The sequence below is a fragment of the Letharia lupina genome (assembly GCF_014066315.1).
Source record: "Letharia lupina isolate WasteWater1 chromosome Unknown contig_24, whole genome shotgun sequence".
NCBI classification, from domain to species: domain Eukaryota; kingdom Fungi; phylum Ascomycota; class Lecanoromycetes; order Lecanorales; family Parmeliaceae; genus Letharia; species Letharia lupina.
The window spans coordinates 21,635-49,119 of NW_023502993.1; the positions used below are offsets into that span (position 1 = coordinate 21,635).

The 27,485-nt window shown below is 32.0% G+C and overlaps 5 protein-coding genes across 5 annotated transcripts; 2 read left to right on the forward strand and 3 right to left on the reverse strand.

Moving 5' to 3' along the window:
- Positions 1-585: 585 nt before the first annotated feature.
- On the forward strand, positions 586-2,308 carry HO133_006245 (uncharacterized protein; the record flags this gene model as incomplete). The annotated part of the gene is made up of 2 exons (XM_037297144.1): positions 586-596; positions 871-2,308. The coding sequence occupies 2 exons, from the start codon at positions 586-588 to the stop codon at positions 2,306-2,308; spliced, it is 1,449 nt and encodes a 482-aa protein (XP_037147269.1).
- A 1,154-nt stretch (positions 2,309-3,462) lies between these two features.
- Positions 3,463-4,429, reverse strand: HO133_006246 (uncharacterized protein; the record flags this gene model as incomplete). Its single annotated transcript, XM_037297145.1, has 2 exons — positions 3,463-3,683; positions 4,030-4,429. 2 exons carry the CDS (start codon positions 4,427-4,429, stop codon positions 3,463-3,465), a joined length of 621 nt encoding a protein of 206 aa, XP_037147270.1.
- Positions 4,430-8,131: 3,702 nt separating this feature from the next.
- HO133_006247 (uncharacterized protein) lies at positions 8,132-8,698 on the reverse strand (the record flags this gene model as incomplete). The annotated part of the gene is made up of 2 exons (XM_037297146.1): positions 8,132-8,410; positions 8,672-8,698. The coding sequence occupies 2 exons, from the start codon at positions 8,696-8,698 to the stop codon at positions 8,132-8,134; spliced, it is 306 nt and encodes a 101-aa protein (XP_037147271.1).
- A 437-nt stretch (positions 8,699-9,135) lies between these two features.
- HO133_006248 (uncharacterized protein) lies at positions 9,136-9,805 on the reverse strand (the record flags this gene model as incomplete). The annotated part of the gene is made up of 3 exons (XM_037297147.1): positions 9,136-9,332; positions 9,387-9,681; positions 9,773-9,805. 3 exons carry the CDS (start codon positions 9,803-9,805, stop codon positions 9,136-9,138), a joined length of 525 nt encoding a protein of 174 aa, XP_037147272.1.
- Positions 9,806-16,736: 6,931 nt separating this feature from the next.
- On the forward strand, positions 16,737-17,135 carry HO133_006249 (uncharacterized protein; the record flags this gene model as incomplete). The annotated part of the gene is made up of 1 exon (XM_037297148.1): positions 16,737-17,135. One exon carries the CDS (start codon positions 16,737-16,739, stop codon positions 17,133-17,135), a length of 399 nt encoding a protein of 132 aa, XP_037147273.1.
- Positions 17,136-27,485: the final 10,350 nt, after the last annotated feature.

Below are 27,485 nucleotides of genomic sequence, written 5' to 3' on the forward strand. Positions count from 1 at the left end.
AAAGAGAGAAATGTCCATCTCCCGAAGCTCACATGGCACCTCCCACGCCACTCACCGAGTTGGCAGAGGATCACCGATACCCGCTCTATACTAGAATATCTCACTCAAATCCAATTCGACCTTCGAACTACGAGACCCTTCCTGCTCCGATAACGCCCTTCGAACACCCTTCTGCGGACCCTGAAACATCGCATCAGGGTAGAATTTTATTGTAGCGTAAGCGCTGCGCCAATTGCGAACCTGCGCTTATATTGTATACGCTCTTCGCTGTGCCCGTGGGCTCACAATGGCAAAATATTCGACAATGGTAGTCCTAGCTCGTATTCGACGCAACCATATCGTACCCACTCTGCCGGGTTGCCGCATCCCACGAAAATTCCCCCGTTGGCTTGATCGATTTTCCGTCCTCGCTCCTAACCCTACGTTAGACTGGCCGCGATCGGGTTCCTGGTGTATGATACTCCACCCAATCCATATGCCCACGTGGCGGTGGGTCAGATCCTGCATTCAGCTTCAATTTCCCAACCTGTTTGACACTTGTAGGAATGAAGAGATTGTAGCCCACTCTTGTGGAACAAACCATAGATGGATGAGCGGTAAGCCAACGGAAGTCTAGGTAAGAGCCACTGAGATGCGTCAGTGCCGTCAGCTTGTATAAAGTCAGCCTCGAGCAACTTTATCTTATCATTCAAGGAACGCAGTCATTGCCTTCAGGTAAAGTATCTATACACCTTCGTTTTGCCCTCAACCCTCTTCTACCGTCAGACTCTCAACGAACCACCTCGCTCTCTATTACGCCTGTTCAAGTTCACCAACTTGCTGCAAATCTTGCTCCTAGCCAGACACTACACCGCCTAAAACGATGCTCAGATCGTGGCTGCTTCTGCTCTACGCCACCCTTACCTGCATCTTGACATCGGATGCTTCCCCTGTGACATCATCGACATATCCAATCTTATCCAAACGAACTGTCGGCAACTGTACGGATCTCAGACAAAACCTCACTCAGACATGCTGGGAGGAGCTGGGAATGGCAACTTTTTTGACTGATTGGTGGCAAACCAATCAAGCAGCATGTAGCGGTGCAAACACCAGTTTCGTGTCATGCTATCAGCAGTCAGTCGGAGTGGAAGAACAGCAGTGCGACTCCACGGGACCGAACATGTGCGACTATCCCGAAAACTTCACTGGGTACACCCCGCAACAAGCTTATACCCTCTACACGATCTTCGCTATATGGCAATGGTTTGAATCCATCTACGAAGCGATCGAGAACGCAGATCTGTCTGCCAGCGGCCCCGTGGGCAAGATTGTCAAAACCATCAACCCGGAAGTGCAGCAGGAACAATCTCTCGGGGACTTCCTGCAAGCACTGACGGCTTTCGCGCCTTTACTTACCCTGCCCGCCGAACTTGGGAAGGTTATTACATCCGTCACCGAGACAGCCATGCGGCAATCACCGGGGGTACTCAAACAGCTCAATCCCACAGGGACGCTTGACTCGGAGGTAGTCCAAATCAGCAACATCTACGATGGCCTCAGCACCATCAAGACGACATACCAGCAGAATATCTCCAACGCGCTCGCTCTGGTCCAACAAGACTTTACAAGCTTCAATCTCTTCGCAGCCAATGGTTCTTTCATCGCGACCCGCGCTTCCTTGGAAGCCGAAACCACAAACCTGACAAAGGCCCTCGAAACGTACATTGTGTCGTCCTGTTTGACCGCGAGCAACATCATCATCACTCTGGCGCGGGAGACGAACCCGCAGGAGCTGGCCAGCAACGGGTCCATGACCACCACGGACCTCATCCAATGTGGCTCATACGACCAATACGGCGTCTGCAGCGCCTGGTGGTACGACCCGGACACCAACGCAGCCTTCGGCTTGTCATCTCTCCGCAACATGGAGATCAACTACTACGATCTGATGGAAACCCTCTTCTCGAACGGCTGGACCACGGGCGCCGATTTGTTCCTCGGCGCCAAAGCCTGCGCCGACTACATGGCCGTGTACGGAGGCGCGAACGATCCGACCTTGGACCCGGTCACCTTGGTCCCGCGATGCATCAGTAATGTGCAGGTCTGCGTCTGGGACCAGTCGTGCGCACCGCTGGACAAGGATTGCGCATTTACCGGTGAGTATGGGTGGAACTTGTGCAAGCCACAGTATGGCTATGAGGCAGACGACTGCGGAGGGAATGGGATTCCAAGTGAGGATGTGCCCGCGGCGTACTTAGGGCCTTTGACCACGATAACGGCCGAAGAGGGAGGCTCTGATCTGATTGTTTGTCATGGAAACACTTGAACAACCGTAGCAAATTGTCTTGTTGTTTCTTTATACCAAACATGGAGTGTCAAACAATGACATATCGAGACTCCGTGTGCATCCATCCATAGCTTTGACCTTTCCAATTCTCCCTGACTAGGGACTGAGCCTCGAGAATGACTCATTGTGTGCCAAGTCTTACTCCCACAAGGCGAGTATCCGAGCGATACCAAGGTCCGTGAACAACATATACGATACTCTTGCCTCATCGCCCATCAGGAATACATTTGAAGTCAGGTCTCGATGGACGTAGGATTGCTGGTGGAGGCACTGGACGCGGGGGGCTTATCATGGGGCTCCGTCTCCGTTAGCATATCCTAAGATTTTGGTTCCATATGCACTGGTAAAGCTGAAAAATACTTTGGCTGCTTCGGCTCCTTGATGGTAGGTTTGAAGTGAATGATCGATATGAGATGTCACGGTATTGGGACAAGATAGCTTCACGGTCAACCATCTGCGACTCTGTCTTTTTGGTGGGGAGATAAAGATTGACAGAGGCACTTCACTTGCATACGTGTCGTCCTTTGGGGTAAGCGGAGCAACGGCGAGAGAGTCGTGGTGCTGTAGGTAGGTAAGGGCGCGTTTGCTTGACAAAGCGACTGATATGTGTCACGTACCAACATACCGCTCGAAAGCGTAAGACGCGCACTTACAGGGAAATGTTCCATGCGGTACCGACTAAGTGCTTGGCCCTGAGATGGGCCAGCGATACTACCTCAAGCAATGGAGCAGAGTGGATTGTGATGCGAAAGTAGCTATACTGAGAATGTGACATGCTAGCTTTGCAATGTTATTTGATCTGCTAGCAGTGCAATTGAAGCTCGTCATGGAGATACTCTCGCCAGCCAGTCCCTGCACCCTTCTAATACGACTGCCAGAGACGAAGCACTTTCGAACTCAGCATAGAATCAAGCAAAACGAACAGAAGCAGACTCTCAAAAGTGCCGTGAAATGACCAACCCATCCCAGGTACCTCCCATCCCGACTCTCGGATTTACCTCGTCGGGCAAGCCTTCCAATCTCCGACATTGACGGCGGGCGAAGACGAATCCTCCATCGTTTCTGCAGGCTGGCATTGCGTCAATGTCTTCTTGGAAGGTGAGGTGATGTTCGCCGTCCCCCAGGTAGATGTCTTAATTCATGGCACAGTCAAAACAGGCTTGCACGACTGCGTATACTGTTCCGCCTCGTTGCAGGAAACTCTTGACGTAGGACGGCCATTCACCTGCCGCGTAGTGGAGGATAGCATCCGTCAAGGGCAGCTTCTTGGCTCGTAGCATCTCAGCGACGTGGCCGAAAAGATTTGTGAAGCCCTGGCGCAAAGACTTTGTTTGTTCGTAAATTGGCTCTGACGCTGGGAACAAGATATTCAAACATGTCTTTTCGCCATTGGCACCAGTCCATGTCAGATATATAGTTGGTATATAACTCATCGTTGAGCATATCATGATTGATCTCAGCCTGACAGAGAAGGGCGAACAGATTTCGAGGGCTCAGAGACCCGCCCAGGTATTGTCCACAATTGCACCCGAAGGCGAGGCGTATCAGCTCATCAGCAGAGGGGTTTAGGTTCCCTAGCAGCCTAAGACATTCGACTTGACTTGGTGTAAAACCTGAGAATAGATCCGACATCACGACCTCGGCCAATCCGCACTATTTCCGTTCTGTTTGACTCGAGCGGACATCTCAATGCCTCCAACGGTGTCTCTCCTTCAAGGTTGCGAGCCGATCGTAGGTTATCAGCAAAAGGTAAGCTAAGAGCCCAAGCAAGCGACTCGACTTGGCTGTCCGAGCCAACACGTGCAGTATGTTGTTATTATGTCTATCAGTAGAAATCCATGTGGGGTCCGTCCCAGGGTAAGACTGAAGGCGAGCCTCCAGCAGCTCCTTCGTTTCAGCATCGTTGTACTTCTTCTGTTCCAAAGCGTTCGGGTCGTCAATAGGATCCATGAGTGGGAGGTCTTGACCCTCTGCGCGAGCAGACGCTTCTAGAGCGGCAGGGCGTGTATAGTCATCTCGTGGCAGCAGGTAGTGAGAGGCATGACCTGGATTCTGTGTTAAGCAGAAGAACGAGCTCGAGCCAATGCGCCGGAACCCCATGGCTCTTCAGAAGTCCTCCAAGGCGTCCTGCTTCCTCTGATAGAATAGCTCCCGTTCAGTGGACGAGAGCTTATCCGCTTCAGCTTCGACATCACTGGTGTTAAGAACAGTGGCCCAGACAATAGCGAAGTTGCAACCAAACGCGGCTTTCTGATCCGGTCGGAAGATTTGTCAATCGATCAAGGAAATCATCGTCGGTCTCTGTGGGCTTCTCGCCTTCGGTGCGGGTGTCTTCCAGATCTCTTCGAGTCTCCCCTTGCGAGCAGCCCTGCGGTCTTTATCTTCTTGCATAGCGAGATTCTGGGCTTTTCCCCAAACTTGTTCAAAGAGCTTCTTGCCATAGCCCTTTCGCTGATATTCTTCCTAAATAGAAAGGGTCTCAATCAGCAGGAATCGTCCGTCGTTCAGCTCCGGCCCCCATACACCTGTTCCCTTTCTGACAGGATGATTCAGAAACTCGGGCTTGAGGCAGCCTCATCGGTTGAAGACACCAAACCCATCAGTCGCAGTATCATTTGAGGGCTCCTCTATGTCACGATGGAAGGTGGCTCGGATGTAGTCGCGATCAATGAGCTTGGCTTCACAAAAGCCAATTCGAGGAGAGTCTGCAGCATCGTCGGCCTTGATTGGGATGTTGATAGATTTGAGCCACTTGAATTCCTCGGACCCTCATAGTCCCCATCGTCCTTATCGCCCTCATCGTCTTCAACGCTGTCTCTTTGCTCGCTAAGCTCGTTGAAATCCCCCAAGGACTCCTCGTGTAAACTCATCATCCTCATCCTCATCCTCCTCCTCTTCCTCGTCCGAGTCGCTTATTTCTCCGCTCTACCGTTGAGCTACAAAGGCTGTGGATGCTCATCTTCTTGTTCCATAAAAGCAACACGCTTATTTCCGCTCTTGAATCATATCCTTGTCACTACCAATATCACCCTCCATCTTAAGGACGTCTCGGCATGGGCTTTCTGTTGCCCGCCTCTTTCTAGCCTCTGTCTGCCCAGCTTCCGGCTTTCGCTTGAGGCCTGCGGTGGCATCCATGGTTCCTGCCGCGCTATGACTGGGTACTTCCTGAGATGGGCTGGGGATACGATGAATCGCTCTCGCAGTCGACTCGCTTGAGTCTTCGGACAGTGGTATTTTTTTGTGAGGAGAGACAATGGAGGAAAGGTGAGACTGCTCGGGCAGAGGCTGCTGTGAGCTGGGGAAGCTGGGTAAAGGCGTGAAGGCGACCACTGTTTCAGTCAGCTGCTGGATGGTCCAACATTGTGGGTTTCTTTACCGCTCAGGATGCTCCGGGGGACAACATCCAAAACAGTGGTGTGAGGATGGAGAGTGAAAAGTTGTTGAAGCATAGAGATGGTGAAGGCAGGAGGACATAGAGGAGGGCTCGGAGGGGTAGCTCCGAGCTCAGTGGGGGCTTGGCACTCTTGGCACTCGTGTCATCACGTGATGATTAGAGTAGCTCAGCCCTACGGAGGCTCTCTTTCTTCAACAATATTTTCTTGCTACTATAGTACTTTCGTAAAGACTCTCCTGATTACTAGCAAGGCCGGAGAACTCAAGGATTTTATGCTGGTCTCCTTCAAGCTGATATAGGGTAGGTTTTAGCAGTAGCTTTTGCATCGTGCCGAGTAAATATCGCAATATAGAGGCTCTTGGAAGCTCTTCTGGAAACCGTACCAAAGTCTTAACAATCTCAAGAACCGTGAGACTGGTAGCAAGTCAACGCTGAGCTAATTGTTCGAGCTGTAGCTCATGTCCTAGTGGAAGCGCAGCCTACTTTCCTAGCACTTTGTTTTCTTACTCCACCACCCTAGTCACCAACTAAGTACCAACCATCAACCAGCAAACTTTCCCTCGCTCGTTGTGGCATTGGACTAAGTTGGCAAGGGTCTTGATAGAAAACCACTCTTGATCCGTGGCAGATCATGCATGAAGATCTGTAGCCTGGTTCGGGAAGTGATTGATACCTTCACGTCAGATTCAGGAGAGCGGTCGGAAGGTGATGTCTTTCACCTTCGCGCGAGAAGCCATTCGTGAAAAAGTTTGCTGCGAGCGAGATATATTGGTTGGATCGTCATTTCCGGTAGATGCACACAGTGCACGAGGTGTAAAATCAAACCTGTTGCATGTTAGTCGCAGCTTTTGCGTTGGTGATTATTGAAATTGCAAGTCACTCGTTGAGCTTTATCTCATGGCGATCATCGTCTTCGGCAAAACACAACCTAAAGCTTATGGTGAAGGGTTATCTCCTCAAGACCGAGATCGTTATCCTTCTTTTTCGCGAGTAGATATCTTTTGGCCATGATTCTGATTCTTCTACTCTAAAGACTTTTCCTTCTACTGTCACCCTCCGAATGTAGATCATTTGTGTACTTAGAGCCATGTGTAGATGCGAATATTCGTAAATGACCTCGCAAATCAGAGTTTTTGTCAACATCTTGGTGGGCTTTTCTGATTTAATCATCGCTCCTTTTGAGATTGATTGGGAGACGCGCTCCCGATTCCTCCACCTCTGCCACATTCTGGAGTTACAAGCCAATTTTGCGCCTCGACTTCCTACTTTTTTCAAACCGCTCTCGTACTTTCCCGGAATACGGATGTAGCTCGCAAACAGCCTCAATGTTTGGGCCCTGTCTGGCATTGCTTCTCGGTGGTTGGAAATTTCCGATGGAGTCTGCCCTGCCATCTTTGCAAGACTCGGAACCGTAGTCATCCGCGTGATCCTCAATGTTACTATTCTCTTGGTCGTATTCTAGAGACCTTATCAGCGAAGCGTGGAGTCGATCGAGTGGGATTGTCTCACCATCAGGGAGCGAGAGCTCCGTACCAGAGGGTGCTGATGATGGGTCAGGCGTGGATAAACTTTGATCGTGTCAGAGGATACCGTAGTTGAAGAGGTATAAGGAGTTGTCATCTGTATCAATGAGTCAGTGCACATACCCTCACAAGGCCCAACAATGCTGCTCACTGCTCGACTGCGCGACATTGGCGTAGAGCTTCAAGTGACCAATCATCGAGTCTTTCCCCTTCTCTCCGGATTGAAAAAGAGCTTATTCATGACCGAATTGCTATACTTCTGTCTATCTAGAGCTATTCGTTCACCATGTTGCTGACTTGATACTTTTACCACCATTGTTCACAAGCTAAACCCATCAATCAGGCATCTCATCGGTTCTGGCCTGGACTGCCTCCAGAGCAATGACCCGGAGAATGACTCTTCTGAGTCATTTATGTCTTCCACTTCCTACGGCGAACTCTGTTCTACACGGTTTCCATAGGTTCTGGTGAGGCGACTGCCCCGGATGCTCTAGAGTCTCGATGTCATGCTTCCGTTTGTGCGGACGTTCGTAATTCACTGCTGAGCGCGTGCCGTGATTTTGAACAATGCACATTCTACGCGTTGTTCGCCCGGGTTTCTGCAGCTCTTTGAGGTATGAAGGTAGGATCTTCTTCGTGTAGAATAACTGAGTGCCTTTGGCCTAATCCACGCGTGGCCCAAAATTTCAGGGCCTTTGGGCGAATTCGTTGGGGTGGCGGCAGGAGGATTTCGATTGCATGTGAGGAGATGTAAATAGGAAGAGTGGCTCTGGGGGGAAAGACCCTGTTCCGAAGGGGAAAGGTCCTTCTGTATCTGATTGCATGAAACCAGTGGCCGGGTGCATTCTTTGACTGTCGAATTTTCCTTGTCCCCACTGCCATCGGCTACTCCGCTGGCGTGACTTCCTCCTGTTGACACTTTCGCTTCTGGCTTCTCTCTTTTATCACTTTCAGAGTACCGTGTGGCTCCTCTGTCTGGTTATCGTGGTCTTTGTCATCCTTTTTCGCCGCATCGTGCAGAGAGTATTCATCCACGATCGTCTCTTTGGTTGGCATGTTTAGAACTCTAGTTCCGCCCATGCCCGTGGGATTGGGTATATAGAGTACATTATGGCCGTCGACTTCCAACAACGAACAGTGAATAGTTTTGAGGGAAGTGCGATCCTGGAAGTAACAGTTCCCGCAGAAACCACCTTTCCTTTTATCGAAGTGACGCAGTCCGCAAACAAGCCGACCTGGTTCTGGCAATATTCGCACTGGTCACCACCAGTTTGAACGTCCCTTACAGTATTAACGAGCACTCCCCCATAGCGGCCAGGCTTGACCGCGAGCGGCTTGGTATCAATTAGTATGAGAGATAATTAGCTAGTATCAGCCGTAACTTGTAATAGTCCAGTCTTTCCCATCCAAACAAGCAGTACTTACTTGCCTAACCTTTGTCATCTTGATCATGTTAAAGAGTTTTCTAGGTGTCGAATGTGAATACTTCGATTCAGAGAATGCGTGTATATGGTGTATGTATCTAGAGATACGGGCAGGTCTTGTCATACTTCCAAGAAAAACTGCAGAACAGTGTTGGTGTATAAGAGAGTGTGTAGGAAGAAAGAAAGTTTGATGGATGGGGTTTAGAGTACTGGGAGATGTCTCTTGGAAAAGGTTATCCGCACGGTGAAGCTGGAAAGGAATGACTAAAATCTGTGGCGATTCCTGTGAATGAATCCCGGCAATGAGGAAGTAGCTCAAATGAAGAGATGAGGAAATGATTTTGGGCAGATCAATACTGTAGGCTGATGGCTGTGGGTTTGCAATGATTCCGACGAGACGATACATATGACTACATCGAAATTCGTTTCTGAGATGAAGCATGATATTTCTATCCTCAAACTTCTCTATGTTGTAGTATTCGTCACGTTGGCTTGCGCAGCAGGCTCACCAATGACACCAATCTTGAGAGGGTTGCTGTTCTTGAACTCCTCGGCCCTCGCTTTGAGCTCATCAACGTCCGAGCTAGCGTAGACGAAACGGCCAACCAGAAAATCGGCCTCCTTGGACGCAAGCCAGAGAGCAAATTGGCCAGGGAGGTTGACTTAAAAAAGGCGTTAGCTTGTACCATCCATTTTGCAGACCGAGTCCTGCTCACCATCCTCCCAAGGAATGGGGTATGTCTCGAACCCATAAGCTTTCGCGCCAGGCGTGAGGATAGCGCCTGGATGGTAGCTGGTGATACGAACACGCTTGTCGGCGTGCTCCTCTTGAAGGTGCATGAGAATGTGCACGAGGGCCTCTTTGCTCGCTCCGTAACTTGCCATGCCTGGGATGCGTTGGTGCGCTCCAGTAGTAGAGACGGTAATGATCTTCTTCTCCTTGATCAAGGTCTCCGGGCGTAAGTACTCGGTCACGACATTCAAGTTGCCTTTAACATTGATCTCGAAATCCTTCCAGAAGCTGTTTACTGGTACGCTCAAGGTTTCTGTGGCGGATGGCCACGCGCGGCACAAAGGACCAGGATATCTGGTTCCTCCATACTGGCTCGGACTTGAGCGAAGATGGATTTGACATTGTCGGCGTCATCAATGGAGGCAGAAAAGGTGTGGATTTGGGTGGCGGAGTGTGCTTGTGCGATTTTCTTCTTGGCTTCCTCCAACAGCTCGGCTCTGCGCGACAGAATGATGATGTTGGCCGCTCCCGCAGCTGCGAAAGCTGCAACTATAGTCTAGCCGATGCCCTCACTCCCGCCTGTAATTAGTATGGTTTTTCCCTTGGCAGATAGGGAAGGCCGGGATGGTGAGATGGCAGAGTAGGGCTCACTATGGGTGAGCTTGGTGAAAGGATGAGCGGAATTGGGTTGAGACACGATTAGTTCCTTGAGGGTTTTACACTCGGTAGTGACCAGTGGAGTGGAGTAGAGAAAGGAGATAGACGTAAAGAAAGAATGGAAGAAAGAAAGAATGGAAGAAAGAAAGAAGGAAGGAAGGAAGGAAGGAAAGAAAGAGAGGGAGAGAGAAAAGAGCAAAGAAAAGTGGCTGTTGCACAACCAGTGACAGTGAATCCTCGTTTCACTCACTAGATAGGTTCCGCAAAGATTTTAAAGACAAATTTGAATAATTATTAAAGATTATTAAGATTAAAGCTAGTTACTTTAAGATAAGAAGAAGATTATATAGCTATATAAGTAATATATAAATCGCGTCTACTTTAACTTCTCTGATTATTTTAACGTTTTTTAGTTAAGGTTTACTCTTAGTAATATAACGACGCTAGTCTCTCTATAGAAGCTTCTATTAATTAATTAACTTCTTTAAAGTCTTTATATATATTCTATATTAAAAGTAGAATATTAGATATATTAGAAAGAATAATTATAACTAAAAGACTAATTATTAATTTATAAAATATACGAATATTTATATATATAAAATAAATGACTAATAATAACTAGTAATTACTAGTTTTAATAATACGCGATATATTATACGATAGTCGAAGGAGCTAATATTATAATACTTCTCGATAGTCTTAGAAGCTAGATTCTCTAAATCTTAGTATATCGTATTTCATATATATTAATTTTCAAATTTACGCTTTATATTCGAGATTAATTATTTATTCGACCTCGTTAAATCTATAAAAAACCTCGATAAGAAAAATAAAAAGAGTATCGAGGCTTTTAAATACCCGTTTCGAGACCTCGAAATAATATAAGAATTTTTAATATTTTACTCGTATTATTTCGAGACTTCGAAATAATCTAAGAGTTTTAATAATTTATTTATATTATTTCGAAATCTCGAAATAATCTAAGAGTTTTAATAGTTTACTCGTATTATTTCGAGACCTCGAAATAATCTAAGAGTTTTAATAGTTTACTCGTATTATTTCGAGATCTCGAATAAAATAAGAATTTTAATTCGATATTTTTTATATAGAGATTAAATGGCGATAATTCTCTCGTCGATAGATATAAGTTAAAAAAATGAGCTATCGCTATAAGATATATCTATTTATAAACGATTATCGAAGACTTAGTTTAATATTCATATTAGAAAGTATAAGAATATTCGATATTATTCTACTCGCTTTCGGGCTTATAATCTATTAAAAGTAGAATATTAGATATATTAGAAAGAATAATTATAACTAAAAGACTAATTATTAATTTATAAGATATATAAATATTTATATATATAAAATAGATAATTAATAATAACTAGTAATTACTAGCTTTAATAATACGCGATATATTATACGATAGTCGAAGGAGCTAATATTATAATATTTTAAAGACTTTAAAACGTTTAGTTATTAGACGTAACTTTCTTATAATCTCTTATAGTTAGTTTATATATAATATAGCTTAGCTTAATAAGATATATCCTACTATAGTATTCTTTCATAGAATTTATTATTTTTATTATCTATATTAGACTAGTTATTATTATATAATTAAAGATCTTACTTAAATATCTATAATCTAGTAAGTTAATTAATATATTCGTTTATCGTTTTAAAGCTATTTATAGCTTTATTTTACTTATAAATATAGTCTTATAACTTTATAATTCGCTTTCTAAAATTCTATCTTTTTTTTATAAGATTCTTTTATTAAGAATATTATACTTATTAAATTAGTCTATTATATATTATAGTAATCTTTCGCTATTACTAGATATAATCTACGTTTATAAACTTAATATTATATTATAACTACTATTTCTAGAATACTCTATCTTATACTCTCTTATTATAATTATTAAGCTATATATTACTTTATTCTAATTATCTTAAAAAGTCTATCTTAATTTCGAAGTCTACTTAAAGAGCTAGTATACTATTATTTTCTAGACTACTTAAACTTTAACTACGTTACTTTAATAAGCTTAGAATTCTATTAAAAGAATACTTCGCTAGATTAATCTAAGAAAGCAATTTCTTTTTATTCTACGAAAGCTTTTCTTAGCGATTACTATACTAGCTTAAACTCTTATAATAGTAGCTATAGAAGCGATTTTCTTAAAGTCTTTAATAACCCCTTAACTTCTCTATTAATATCTTATATACTCGTTATAGTAAATTTTATATTCTCGCTTTATAATAAATTTATAGAGAAGAATTTAATAGCTCGCTAGCTAAGAGTCTTTAAGATTAAGCTATTATCGTATTATAATATTATTATAGATATAATACTATCTTAACTCTATATATAGTATCTCAATTTACTATTAATAGAGAATACGATTAAGTAAATTAAAATTAATATTAAATCTATCGATTTACTAAGTAGCGACGTATATACGTATAAAACTATTATATTATTCACGTTATTACTAAAATAGCGATTTCTCGAAAAAGTTATCGAAGCTATATTTATTATTATATTCGAAGTAAAGCTAGCTAAATTATATTAGAAGTTTAATAAAACTCTTATAATCTACTATAGTCGAGTATTTAACTTAATATATAAGTATAAAGCGAAGAATTATATTAATATTAGCGAGATATTATCTCTAGCTAAAAGTTCTTTACTCGATATCTTTCTATATATCTAGATTTATAAAATCTTAAATTAGTTAGTTAAACGTAAGTGTGCTAAGTATATAAACTTATTAAATTACTTCTTAAAGAAGCTTTATAATATTACTAAGTTTACTTCTCGAGTTAACGCTAAAATTTAAAAGCTTTATAAAAATAAAGTTAAGAATAATAAGCTTTAATTCTATAAGAAGATTATATAGCGAAATATATCTAAAACGTAGATTAATACTTTACTAGTCTTTTATTATATAAAAGCTTAAGATCGTAATAACTACTCTAATAATTATTAATCTTCTATTTTATATTAGTATAAGACATTTATAATACTAGTCTAGATACTCTCTCTATAACTATAGAGATCTCTCTTATATAATCTAAATCGTATAAATTAAGAACCTTTATTATAAAATTAATTATTTTTATAAAATTATTCTCGCTAATATTAGTAAACTCTATTAAAGAATCTTTCTAATCGAAAAACTTCGAAGAATTCTTTTATTAATAATACGAAGTCGTTTAATATTAGAGTCGATAATCGTCTATATATTAAATATAGTTATTTAAATTATATATCTAAAGACTATATAGATAAGATACTCTTCTTATAAAAGTAGACTTATTTTAAGAATATTATATTCGATAATATATCTTAAATTAATTATATTACGATAAGCTTCGATAGTTATAATAATATATTCTTATTCTATAATAGTAGTCTAAACTCTCTTATAGCTTATATATTATTTATAAGAGTAAAAGTACTCGAAGCGAATTAATAGGCTCGCTTATATCGCTTATTAGATTATAAGCTACGCAGCTAAAATAAATATCTAATATACTTAATAAAGTCTTAAATACTTATAAATTCTCTTTTTTTTTTTTTTTTTTTTTTTTTAGTTATTAGTTTATCTAGTAATTAATCTATCTATTCTATTAATTATATAACTACTACGTAGTTTTATTAAAAGAGATCTTACTATCTTATAGTTCTAATAACTTTATTTATATAAAGCTATCTAATTTAGTTATAGTAAATAACTCGTAAGTTAATTCTATTAATTTACGAAGTAGAAACGTTCTATTATAATTAATTAGCGATATTTTTAATCTAATAAGCGACTTTTATTAGAATATATTTATTATATAATTAAGCGATTATAATATTAATTCTAATATTAATAGAAATTCTAATAATATTATCGATGAAAATAATAATCGCTAGAGCGTTATATCTAATAACTCTCTATTTATAAGCGAAGACTCTTATTTTATAAACTTAATTTAAGTCTAACGCTATTAATTTTTAGAGCTTAATATTAAGAAGTAGCTAGTCGTTAAAAAATTTAAGCTAATTAAAATATAGAATATATAAGAACATCGTCGCGAGTATAGCGATAATTACTATCTTAATTTAAGTTATAAGAAGATAAGTATTATTAAGATATTTAATACGTAGTACTTTAATAACTATAACTCGATAGTTATATTTCTTTAAGACTACGATAATTTTATCGCCTTAATATCTTATATCGATTTTTATATAAATAAAGAAAAGATTCGTTAAGCTTTTATTTTCTTAGTAAATACTAAGAAGTAAATCTAGAGAAATATTAAAAATACGATATTATATAATATCGAGAGATTTATCTAAGAGAAATATAAGAGATAATATTTAAATTAAGTTTATAACTTAGCTATTAAGTCTTATAATATAGAATATTAATTAATTAAAGTAATTATAAGAGATATATAGTCGATAATTAGCTTTAATAATTATTTTATTATATTCTAATTATAGCGAGATCGCTATATAATTAATCTAGAATATATAAAAGATCTACGAGATAAAGTAATAGAGAAAATATCTTTAAAAGTTATAAAGGAGATTACTTAATCTATTATCTATACTATATTATTATAATAATATAAGTAAAGATTTATAAATTAAATTTATAGAGTTAAATTCTTCTAAGTTAAATCGAACTTTAATCGCTTACTATACGTTTTTAATCTACTTCTATTATTATAAAATTAATTTAATCTATATAATATATAGATATATATATTTAAAGAGAGACGCGCTAAGATTTAATTAGAAAGATATATTAAGTATAAAGAATTAATTTATAATAATTATCTATAAAAGATAGAGAAAGATTATATCTCTATAATAAGAAGTATTAAAATATCGAAAAGAAATAAAGATAATATATTAATTAGAAGTATGAATTCTATAATATCTTCTATCGTAGTAAAATCTTTCGAATAATAAAATAGCTATAGATATCGAACGACTTTAATTCGTTTAAATATATATTATTTAATATTTCTTCTATAGAGGCTTAATTAACTATAATAGTAGATTCTTCTCTTATAACGTTATTATAGTAATATATTATATTAATATAATAAGAATAATAAACTAAGTTATAATAGTATTCTCCGCTTACTAAGTAATAATTTAATATGAAATCGTAGAGAGTATATAACGTGGGATATTAAAGAGCTAAGTCGTATTCTTAACGATAATAGTTTTATTATTACTTAATTTCTTCGTAATATTCTTTATAGTATTCTCTATAGTATTCTTCGTATTTATCTATTATAGTTTCTTCTCTTATTTCTTAATATAGTAAGAATAATAGATTAAGTTATAATAATATTCTTCGCTTACTAAGTAATAATTTAATATAAAACTATAGAGAGTATATAACGTGAAATTTTAAAGAGTTAAGTCGTATTTTTAACGATAATAGTCTTATTATTATTTAATTTCTTCGTAGTATTCTTCGCATTTATCTATTATAGTTTCTTCTTTTATTTCTTCTTTTATAAAGTATTAAATTAAGTATTTAATTAAATAGCTAACTAAGTAGATAACTAATATAATCTAAAATCTTAAAAAGCTAAATTATATTCTTAACGATAGTAATTTTATTATCGCTTAATTTCTTCGTAATATTCTTCGTATTTATCTATTATAGTTTCTTCTTTTACTTTTTCTTTTATAGAGTATTAAATTAAGTAATTAATTAAGTAATTAACTAGGTAGATAACTAATATAATATAAGATTTTAAAGAGTTAAGCTATATTCTTAACGATAGTAATCTTATTATCGCTTAGTTTCTTTATAGTATTCTTTATAATATTCTCCGTAATATTCTTCGTAGTATTCTTTATATTTATCTATTATAATTTCTTCTCTTATTCTTTAATATAATAGAGATAATAAATTAAGTTATAATAATATTCTTTACTTATTAAATAATTAGTATATATAAAAGAATAAGGTAGGGCTGAACTAGAAAACCTTGAATTTGTATATGCAGCCAATTATAAATTCGTCAGGTCTACGCTTTTTGGTTAGACACCGCGGGTAAATAAATTAGCGTCCGCAACCATCAAAAATCTACAAAAATCTATGTGCAGAAGTCTTATACTCTGAAATAACCAGCTCCCTAAGGATGCTGTTACTTCATAATTTCGTAAATTATAGAGTTCAATATGCGCTTTCTAACGATGTAAAAATTATGAAGTTTGGCCTACTATTGGTGGATTAAATTGACATTCAAATATGATAATCACACCAGACGCGTCCGGGATCGGTGTGTAACCATTCTTCTTCCACCATTCTACCAATTCTACCAATTCTACCAATTCCACCAATATGAACACATTTACCCTCGGTACCCTCGCACTCAGTTAAACAAGAGGAGGATCTACAACAGGCGAATGCGGAGAACACTGCGGAGAAACCAAGCGGCAACAAGGCCCCAGCACCAAGAACACGGCTCAGCTCTCCAAGATCCCACGTCATATGCTCTCCACGGTTCCATATCAAATCATCACTCAGCAAGCGGAGAACACCACTACAACTTGGCCTGTCATCCCCACTGTATTAAGGAGTAAGAGGAGGAACTACAACAGGCAAATGCGGAGAACACTGCGGAGAACACTATGGAGAACACTGCGGAGAAACCAAGCGGCAACAAGGCCACCATCGTCAAGAACACGACTCAACTCTCCAGGATCCCACATCATATGCTCTCCACGGTTCCATATCAAATCATCACTCAGCAAGCGGAGAACACCACTACAACTTGGCCTGTCATCCCCACTACATTAAGGAGTAAGAGGAGGAAACTACAACAGGCAAATGCGGAGAACACTACGGAGAACACTACGGAGAACACTGCGGAGAAACCAAGCGGCAACAAGGCCACCATCGTCAAGAACACGGCTCAGCTCTCCAAGATCCCACATCATATACTCTCCACGGTTCTACATCAAATCATCACTCAGCAAGCGGAGAACACCACTGCAACTTGGCCTATCATCCCCACTGCATTAATATAATACATCACTGCGGCCTCTGCAGGAGAAACATCGGACGATGCATATTTGGACAAATTGAAACCATCCGATATCTATAGCTATTTCATTATTCGAAAAATTTCACTGCGGCAGAAGATATTGTGGGATTCACACCACTAATTGACACGTTGTCTCCATTTCTTTCCGGTATTTCGATACTTCTTGCCATAAGGACATGGCCTTTCTCTGTTTTTTATAGACAATTATTACGGATCAATCTTTCACACTTGATATACCTTCCTAATTAGGCCTTAGCGCGCCTCTCTCCGCACATATATATCTATATACCACATAGATTAAATCAATTTTATAGTGGTGAAAGTAGGTCAAAAACGCACAGCAAGCGATCTGAGTTCGATTTGACTTAGAAAAATCCAACTCCATGAATTTAATTCATAGGCCTTTACTTGTAATTTAATATAGAATTATAAAGAGTATATAACGTGGAATCTTAGAGAGCTAAGTCGTATTCTTAATATTAAAAATCTTGTTATCGCTTAATTTCTTTATAATATTCTTTATATTTATCTACTATATTAACTTCTCTTATACTATTTAAATAAATTAATATAAGATTATAAAGAGTATATTTATTATATTATTACTACTAATAACTATCTTCGTAATATTCTTTATAGTATTCTTTATATTCGTCTATTATAAATCTTTCTCTTATTTAATTAAATACGAGAGTATCGAGAATAAATATATTTATATTAATAAAATTAATATAATTAATAAAATAGTAAAAGAAGAATAATTATATAAATAGATAAAAGAATTATTATTCGATTTCGAACGCGTCTAATATAATTATTATATTTTTAAAAGCTTTTTTTTAATAATATTTAGAATCTAATACGCGTTAAAAGACTTTAAAATAAAATAATAAAAAATAAATAGAGAAGAAAGACGCGTTTTAAAAAATAGTATTATTAAGTTAAAAGATATTATCGCTAGCTTAAAAGAAGTATATAAAAGAAAATATATTCATTTAAGCTCTTTAAGAGTTTTTTAATATATTTATAAGTAGTAATAGATAGCTATTAAGCTTACTTATAATCTCGATTACTAATAATAATAAATTTATTAAGAAATAATTTAAAGATGTTAATAGAGGCTTTAAGAGATAAGTAATAGAGATATATATATCTAAAATATTAAGTAACCTTTAGACGAGGAATATCGAAGATGATTATATTTATATTAATAAAATTAATAGAATTAATAAAATAATAAAAGAAGAATAATTATATAAATAGATAAAAGAATTATTATTTAATCTCGAACGCGTCTAATATAACTATTATAACTACTATATTTAAATATCTATTTAATTTACTAATAGTAGATTAAACTTTATAATTTTTATAGCGTTAGAAAGCGTAAAGCGAGCTTTATAATTTAAGAAATTATAAAGTAACTATATATATTATAAGCTAAGTACTTTAAAGTATAAAACTTCTATATATAAATTTTTAATAAGAAAGATATAAGAGAGCTATCGGGCTAACTTAGCCGGTCTAATTAAAAAGCGTATAAAACTCGAATTTATAATTAACTATATATATAAATTTAAGATTTTTAAGCTTAGTTCTATCTTATTCTTTTATATATACTAATTAAGATATAGAGTAAAGACTATAAAAAATAAAAGAGCTTTCTACTCTAGATAAGACTCGCTTTAATAATAAGATAAGTAATTAAAAAAGTAATAATTAATAGTATACTAAGTCTAAAGAATAGTATATAAAGAGTTAATAAGATTAAAAGAAGAGTTTATTTTTATCGATACTATAAGATTAAAAGTTTAAGCGAATTAAATTTAAAGATAGCGACTCTTATATTAAATCTAAAACGCTTTTTACTAAGATATAATATTATAATTATAAATAACTAAGATATTATAAGAATTCGTCTAAATATTTAAATTATATTATAAATAACAAGTAAAGACCTATAAATTAAATTTATGAAGTTTAAATTTTTCTAAGTTAAATCGAATTTTAGTTCTAGTTCTAAGTTAAATCGAACTCTAATCTCTTACTATACATTTTTAACCTACTTTTACTACTATAAAATTAAATTAAATCTATATAGTATATAGATATATATATATGAAGAGAGACGCGCTAAGATTTAATTAGAAAGATATATCGAGTATAGAGAATTAATTTATAATAATTATCTATAAAAAATAGAGAAAGATTATATTCTTATAATAAGAAGTATTAAAATATTAGAAAGAAATAAAGATAATATATTAATTAGTAGTATAAATTTCATAATATCTTCTATCGTAGTAAAATCTTTCGAAAAATAAAATAGCTATAGATATCGAATAGTTTTAATTCGTTTAAATATATATTATTTGATATTTTACTATAATAGTAGATTCTTCTCTTATAACGTTATTATAGTAATATATTATATTAATATAATAGAAATAATAAATTAAGTTATAGTAGTATTCTTCGCTTACTAAGTAATAATTTAATATAGAATCGTAGAGAGTATATAATATAGAATCTTAAAGAGCTAAGTTATATTCTTAATAATAATAATTTTATTATCGCTTAATTTCTTCGTAATATTCTTTATAGTATTCTTTATAGTATTCTTCGTATTTATCTATTATAGTTTTTTCTCTTACTTCTTAATATAGTAGAGATAATAAATTAAGTTATAATAATATTCTCCGCTTACTAAATAACGATTTAATATGAAATTATAGAGAGTATATAACGTAGAATCTTAAAGAGCTAAGTCGTATTCTTAATATTAGAGATCTTATTACCGCTTAATTTCTTCGTAATATTCTCTATAGTATTCTTCGTAATATTCTCCGCATTTATCTATTATAGTTTCTTCTTTTACTTCTTCTCTTATAGAGTATTAAATTAAGTAACTAGCTAAATAACTAATTAAGTAAATAACTAATATAACGTGAAATCTTAGAGAATTAAGCTATATTCTTAACTATAATAATCTTATTATTACTTAGTTTCTCTATAGTATTCTTTACATTTATCTATTATAGTTTCTTCTTTTACTTCTTCTCTTATAGAGTATTAGATTAAGTAATTAACTAAATAGTTAACTAAGTAGATAATTAAATAATTAACTAATAATCTAACTAAGTAAATTATTAAGCTAATAAAATAGATAGTATTAACTAAACGATTAATCGAGTATCGCTAACTTAAGAGAAGTATATAAAGAAAAACGATAGCTATAAATCCGTTTAAGCTCTTTTTAAGAGTCTTTTAACGCGTTTATAAGTAGATAATATATAAATAGCGCGCGATATAGCTAGCGAGCCTTATTAAAGACTAAGTAGAATTTAAATAAGAGTTAAAAGATAAGCTAAAAGAATGTAAACTATCGAAAAGATTATTATTAAAGAAATCTAATAGTAAGTCTCGTAATAGAGAATCTTCTATATCGTCTTTCTCTCGTTTAGAAGCTTCTTCTTAATGATATTTAGAATCTAATACGCGTTAAAAGACTTCAAAATAGAATAATAAAAAACGAATTAAGAAGAAAGGCGCGTCTTAAGAGATAGTATTACTAAGTTAAAAGATATTATTACTAGCTTAAAAGAAGTATATAGAGAAAAAGAGAACATATTTATTCGAGCTCTTTTAAAGGATCTTTTAGCGCGTTTATAAGTAGTAGTAAATAGCTATTAAACTCGCTTATAGCCTCGATTATTAATAGTAACAAATTTATTAAGAGATAGTTTAAAGGCGTTAATAGAGACTCTAAGAGGCGAATAAAAGAAGTATATATACTTAAAGCGTTTAGTAACATTTCCGCGAGGAATATTAAGAACGATTATATTTATATTAATAGAATTAATAGATTAATAGAGTAGTAAAAGAATAATAATTATATAAATAGATGAAAGGATTATTATTATTCGATTTCGAACGCGTTTAATATAATTATAATATTTAAATATTAGTTTAATCTACTAATAGTAGACTAAACTTTATTATTTTTATAGCGTTAGAAAGTATAAAGTAAACTCTATAATTTAAGAAATTATAAAGTAACTATATTTATTATAAGCTAAGTATCTTAAAGTATAAGACTTCTATATATAAATTTTTAATGAGAAAACGCGAAAGAGCTATTAGATTAATTTAGTCGATCTAATTAAAGAGCGTAGTAATTCTAAATTAATAATTAGCTATATATATAAATTTAAGATTTTTAAGCTTAACTCTATCTTATTCTTTTATATATATTAATAAAGTATATAATTATAAATTAAATAAGAGAAAAGATAAAGTTTAATACTTATCGCTATAATATTAAGTACGCTATTAATTAAGCGATAATCTCGCTCTCTATTATTAAGAGACGAAATTACTATATTAAATAAAAAGCGTAAGATAACTACTCTAATAAATATCGATAGCGAGGAAATCTTCGTATTATAATCTTTTATTAAAGAGATATAGATTTCTAAATCTAAATATACGCTAATAATAATATATACTATCGACGATTATTATATACTCTTATATAAAAAGTATAATCTAGTCTTTAATCTCGCGAATAGTTAAGAAAAAAAGTAAGAGTAAAACTTAAAGATATATGCTATAAATATATAAGAATACAATCTTATTCTTAATTTCTCTTAAATCTATAATATCGATCTAAATATTTATTAACGTAAGTAATTTTAAATTTATCGCGATTTTTTTATAAGTAATAAAAAGTAAGTAGATATCGCAATAGTAGATATAGAGTAATTTACGTTATTAGTTAATATAGTAATTATATATAATTTAAAATAAGCGTTTATTATACTTTTATATTAGATTCTATTTAAAAATAGTAAGAATAATTATAATAAAGTTATACGATATAATATTACGTAGTTAGACGACTTTAGCGTATTTAAATAATTTAAAAATCTATTAAAAGTCTTTTTAGAAGAATTATTTAATAGTCTTAATATATATAATTAAATCGAGTATTCTATCGATCTACTATTTAGAAAGTTATTTAGGAATAATTTAATTTATAATATATTATATAACGAACTCATAGCGATTAAGAATTATTTAAATACTACATTTAAAAGAAAGTAGATTTAATTTTTTTAATTATTAAAAGTTTAATAAAATAATTATTAAGAATAATTACTTATTATTACTACTCTTAAAGATCTTAAAGAGATTTATATATATAAAGTACTTTATTAAAGTTAATATTTATAATATATATTATAGAATATAAATATAAAAGAAAGATAAGTAGAAAATTATCTTTTAAACTCGCTACGACTAATTCGAATATTAAATAATATCTTTTAATTTTATAAATACTTCTATAATCTTCTAAGCTTACGTAAATAAAATATTTAAGTTATATATTAATATCTTCTATATAATATACTTAAATAATATATTAATTTATTCTAAAATAAAAGAGTTATATTAAGAGTATATATATAAAGTACTATACGTATTATTAGAGTATCGACTCTATATAAAGTTATCGAAATATACTTTTAATCGCAATAAAGTTATCTTTCTAGAGTTCTTAATAAATTAATATGATATTTAAATAAAGTTATTACGTATTAAGGCTATTACTAAATAACTAAATTAAGTCTACTAAGAATATCTTAATCTTTCTAAGATTTATAGACTTTTATTAATAATTTATATAAGACTTTTTATAGATAGTTACGCCTTTAATAAATCTAACTTAAGAAATAAAGAAAAATAAGATTAGATTACTTTTCATATTTAATAAGAAAGTATATAAGACTTTTAAGATACTTAAGCGAGTATTTATTATCGTATTTATACTAAAATATTATAATTAAAAAATATCGCTTATTATAGAGATTAATACTTTTAATATAGATATAAAAGATATACTTAATTAACTAAGCGAGAATAGATAATAATACTTTATTACTTTTTTTAGCTATAAATTTAAAAGCGTTAAATCTCGCTAAAATATATATAATAAGAAGCTCTATACGATTATATTAGACTTGAAAAATTAAAGATATTACTTATAAGATAATAAATATTCTATTTATATAATCTTAGATTATAATAATTTACGTTATTTTATAATAATAAAAGAGTTTAATATAAAGTAGATTCGCTAAACTAAGAAATTAGCTATATTTAACTTTATAATTAAATATTATAAAAGAAAACTTAACTTTATAAATATATTATTAAAAAGATTTAATATTATTAAATTAAATAATAGCGAAAATAATAATAATAATTTTCTTTTTATCTTATAAAATAAGCTTCGTAATTAAAAATATTAATTTAATCTATAAAAATATAATAATATATCTACTATAATTAAACTTATAGCGTTAACGAAGTAATTAAATAATATTATTATTATAGATACTTAAATTATTAATTTAAATAAGAGAGTACTTAATAGATAAATATATATTCTAAATATTACGATATTATCTTAATTTTTAATTTATTAGATTTTAAAGTTAAAGAGATTTTATTTAAAGTTATAAAAATTAATAATAATATAACTACTTAAATTATAACTTAAAAACGCTTTTATTATAAATAAGAAGTAATATTAAAAATACGCTATTAAATAAGATAAGCTTTTGAAATAAAGAGTTAATAAGAATAAACTATTACGTTATAGCCTCGCAGTCTATATCTCTAACGATCTTACTGTAAAGAAAGAAATTCTTTATATAAATTATAATAACTTTAATATTAGATACTTTACTTATAAGCGTATTAAGAAGAGTATTAAATTTACATATTACTAGATAAATATAATAAGCGATATAATAGAGTATATTCGTATTTATCTCGATTATTAAAGAGTATAAATTTATTATTATAAGTCGTATAATAAGCTAACGTCGATCTCCTCAAATAGCGTAAATTTATTTTATATTATAATACTAGATTTTATTATAAATCTATTATCTATAAAGAATTTATATATTAATAAGATTTATAATATTATCTTAGTCTTAATAAATAAGCTAATTAAGTATATAATATATATAATAATTATAAAGAATTTAAAGATTAATAATCTTATTAATATTTTATAGCGAAAGTTTATATTACTACGCGATATAATATATAATTTAATTTTAAATTAAGACTCTCTATTTATAAGTAAGTTTTAGATAATATTATATTAATATCTAAATATAAAGCGTAGACTTAGTATTACGTTTTATTCTTAAATTAATAATTAAATTAAGAAATAAAATTAGATATTAGAATACTATCTATAAATATACTATAATTATAAATAAAATAATTAATCTAAGATCTTATTAATAGCGATATTTATATATAATAATAATATCTATATAAGTACTAGTAAGATCTTATAAGAGCTATTAATAAGATATATAGTAAATCTAAAAAATACTTCTAAAGATAGAATCTTAAAAAGAAAAGTATTACTTATTATAAAGCGAGTAGATTAATTATAAGAGATAAGATTATATCTAAAAGAATTATAGAAGCGAGCGTTAAAGTAATAAGTAAAGTATTATAATAGTAATTATAAAACTATAATCTTTAAAAAAAAAGTATTATTATAAAGTTTAAATATATATATCTTATAATTAAAGAAGAAACTAAATTATAAATAGATTAAATCTTTTAAAGTACTAGAGAAAATAAATATATAGGCTTATAAGCTAGACCTTTCGATTAGATATAGAAGAATTTATTTTATATTTTATATATCGCTATTAAAGTTATAATATTCATATAATAATAATTTAAAATTATAAATAGTTTTAATTAATAAAGAAGAAAAATAGAAGGTTAATAAGATATTAGATAAAAGAGTTTATAAAGGCGAGACTAAATACCTTATTAATTAAAAAGACTTCTTATCTTATAAAGCTTTATAGAAATTAATAAAATATCTTAAAAATACTAAAAGTATAATTAAGAACTTTAAGTGAGTAAAGAAATTATATAAATTAATATTTAAGATAAAGTTAAAGATATAATCGTTAAGAAGAATTAAAAAGTAAGAAAGATTAAGAAAGTAGTAATAGTAGAAAGTCTAGATAGATAAATAAGTTTATAATTAAAAAACTTAGCGAATATAATTAAAAAGTTTATAGATTAATTCTAAAGCGTTAAAGCGCTATATATAATAAGAAAAGTAATTATTAAGATTATATATATAATTATTACTATCTAATATTAATTTATTTATTCTCTTATATTAAAAAGTAACTTCTTATCTAAAAGACTTATTAAATAATAAAAAGATTTAATATAAGAGATAACGAAAGAAGTAGTAGAAGAAGCGACGAAGATAATAATATTACATCGAAATTTCTTAATATAATAAATTACTATATATATTAGCTATATAATCTAATATATATTAATTAAGATTTATATCGCTTTATATTTAAAGAATAATATAAATATTCTTATTAGAGTAAGTTATAGCGAGAATAATAGTCTAATAATAGAGAAATATTAAGTTTACGATATATATATAACTCTTATAAAAATATCGCTCGTACTTACGCTAATATAAGCTAGTAGAAGATATAATATAAATTCTACGAGAGTTATATACGAGAGTATATATATAATAATAATAAAAGAAGTTTAATATATATTAGCGTAATCTCTTAGTTATCTAATATCTCTTTTATTTATAAATAAGAATAGAAATAGTAATAAGAGAAGCTATTAAGCTTTCTTAGCTAAGTATATCTTTAAAGTAAAAATAAATACTTATTAATTATAGCGAAGAGTATAAGAATAACGACGATTATAAGTATTTAATAATCTATAGAATTATAAGAGCGAAGATTTAATATTACTATTAATATATTAATATACTTCTTATACTATTTATAAAATATTATAAAGTATTCTTCGAGATACTTATTATATATAAAGTTAATTTAAATAACTATAATTTTACTTAACTATTATTTTAACTAATATATATATTATACTATTACGATAATATATAACTCGCTATCGCGATATTATAATAGAAATAAATAAAGATAAGATAGTAGATATAAAGAAGAATTAGATACTTACTTATAATAGCGTTAATATTAATATTATTACTAAAAAGAATAAAAGTTAAATTAAAAGTAAGGCTTTTATACTTACTAGCGCGACGTTTATAATTATAATAATAGAATTATTATAATTATTAAAGTAATAATAATTATAATAGCGTATAATAATAATAATAATAGTATACTATAATAGAATAGTAATACGCTTATATTCTATTAATTAAGATAATAATATATAAAGTAATACTATCGCGATTTAGTATATAAATATAATAATATATTTAAGAAGATCTCGAGATAAGTAATTTAAATATATTATTATAGTATATATTAGTTTAAATTATATTTAAGCTAGTAATAAATAATATATATAAAGCTAATAAGTTTATAGTATTTAATTATAAAACGTAATAATAATAAGATTTAGAAGCTATATCTTTTAAGAGAGAATATAATTATAAGAGTAAAAGTACTTAAAGTAAATTAATAAGCTCGCTTACGTCGCTTACTAGGTTATAAATTACGTAATTAAAGCGAGTATTTAATATACTTGATAAAATCTTAAATACTTATAAGTCTTCTTTTCTCTTTTCTTTTTCTAGTTATTAGTTTATCTAGTAACTAATCTATTTATTCTATTAACTACGTATCTAGACCTCGTATTTATATAGCTACTACGTAGTTTTATTAAAAGAGATCTTACTATCTTATACTATCTTCGATAACGACTTTATTTAATAGTAGCTCTATTTACTATAATATAATAAACTTAATTATCTCTAATATTATTAAGTTTAAATCTATCGAAGTAAATCTTAAAGAAGAACTAGACTTATATAAACGAGTTTATATATTAAAGATAGAGAATAAATAAGTAGAGTTCTTATAGTAGACTATTTAATAACGTTAGAATAAGTAATTAAAGCTAAAATCTCATCTATCGAATTCTATTATATATTAATAATAGTAATTCTAAGTATTATAATAAGCTACTATACTTATATAAGCTCTTACTTTTTAATTTAATATTTCTTAATAATCTATATAAGTAGCTTCTATTACTATAGAGAAAAAAGATAAATATTAGAAACGTAAGAATAAGAAGCGTATTAATAAGAGAGTTAAATCTTAGCCTCTTATAGATTTATTTAATAAGACTCTTAATAGCTTCGATATACTTATTTTAATATATTAAGTCTTATAGAATAATAAGATAGATATAATCTAGATAGATCTAATAGTATAGTTTTCTATAGTATATAAAGAAC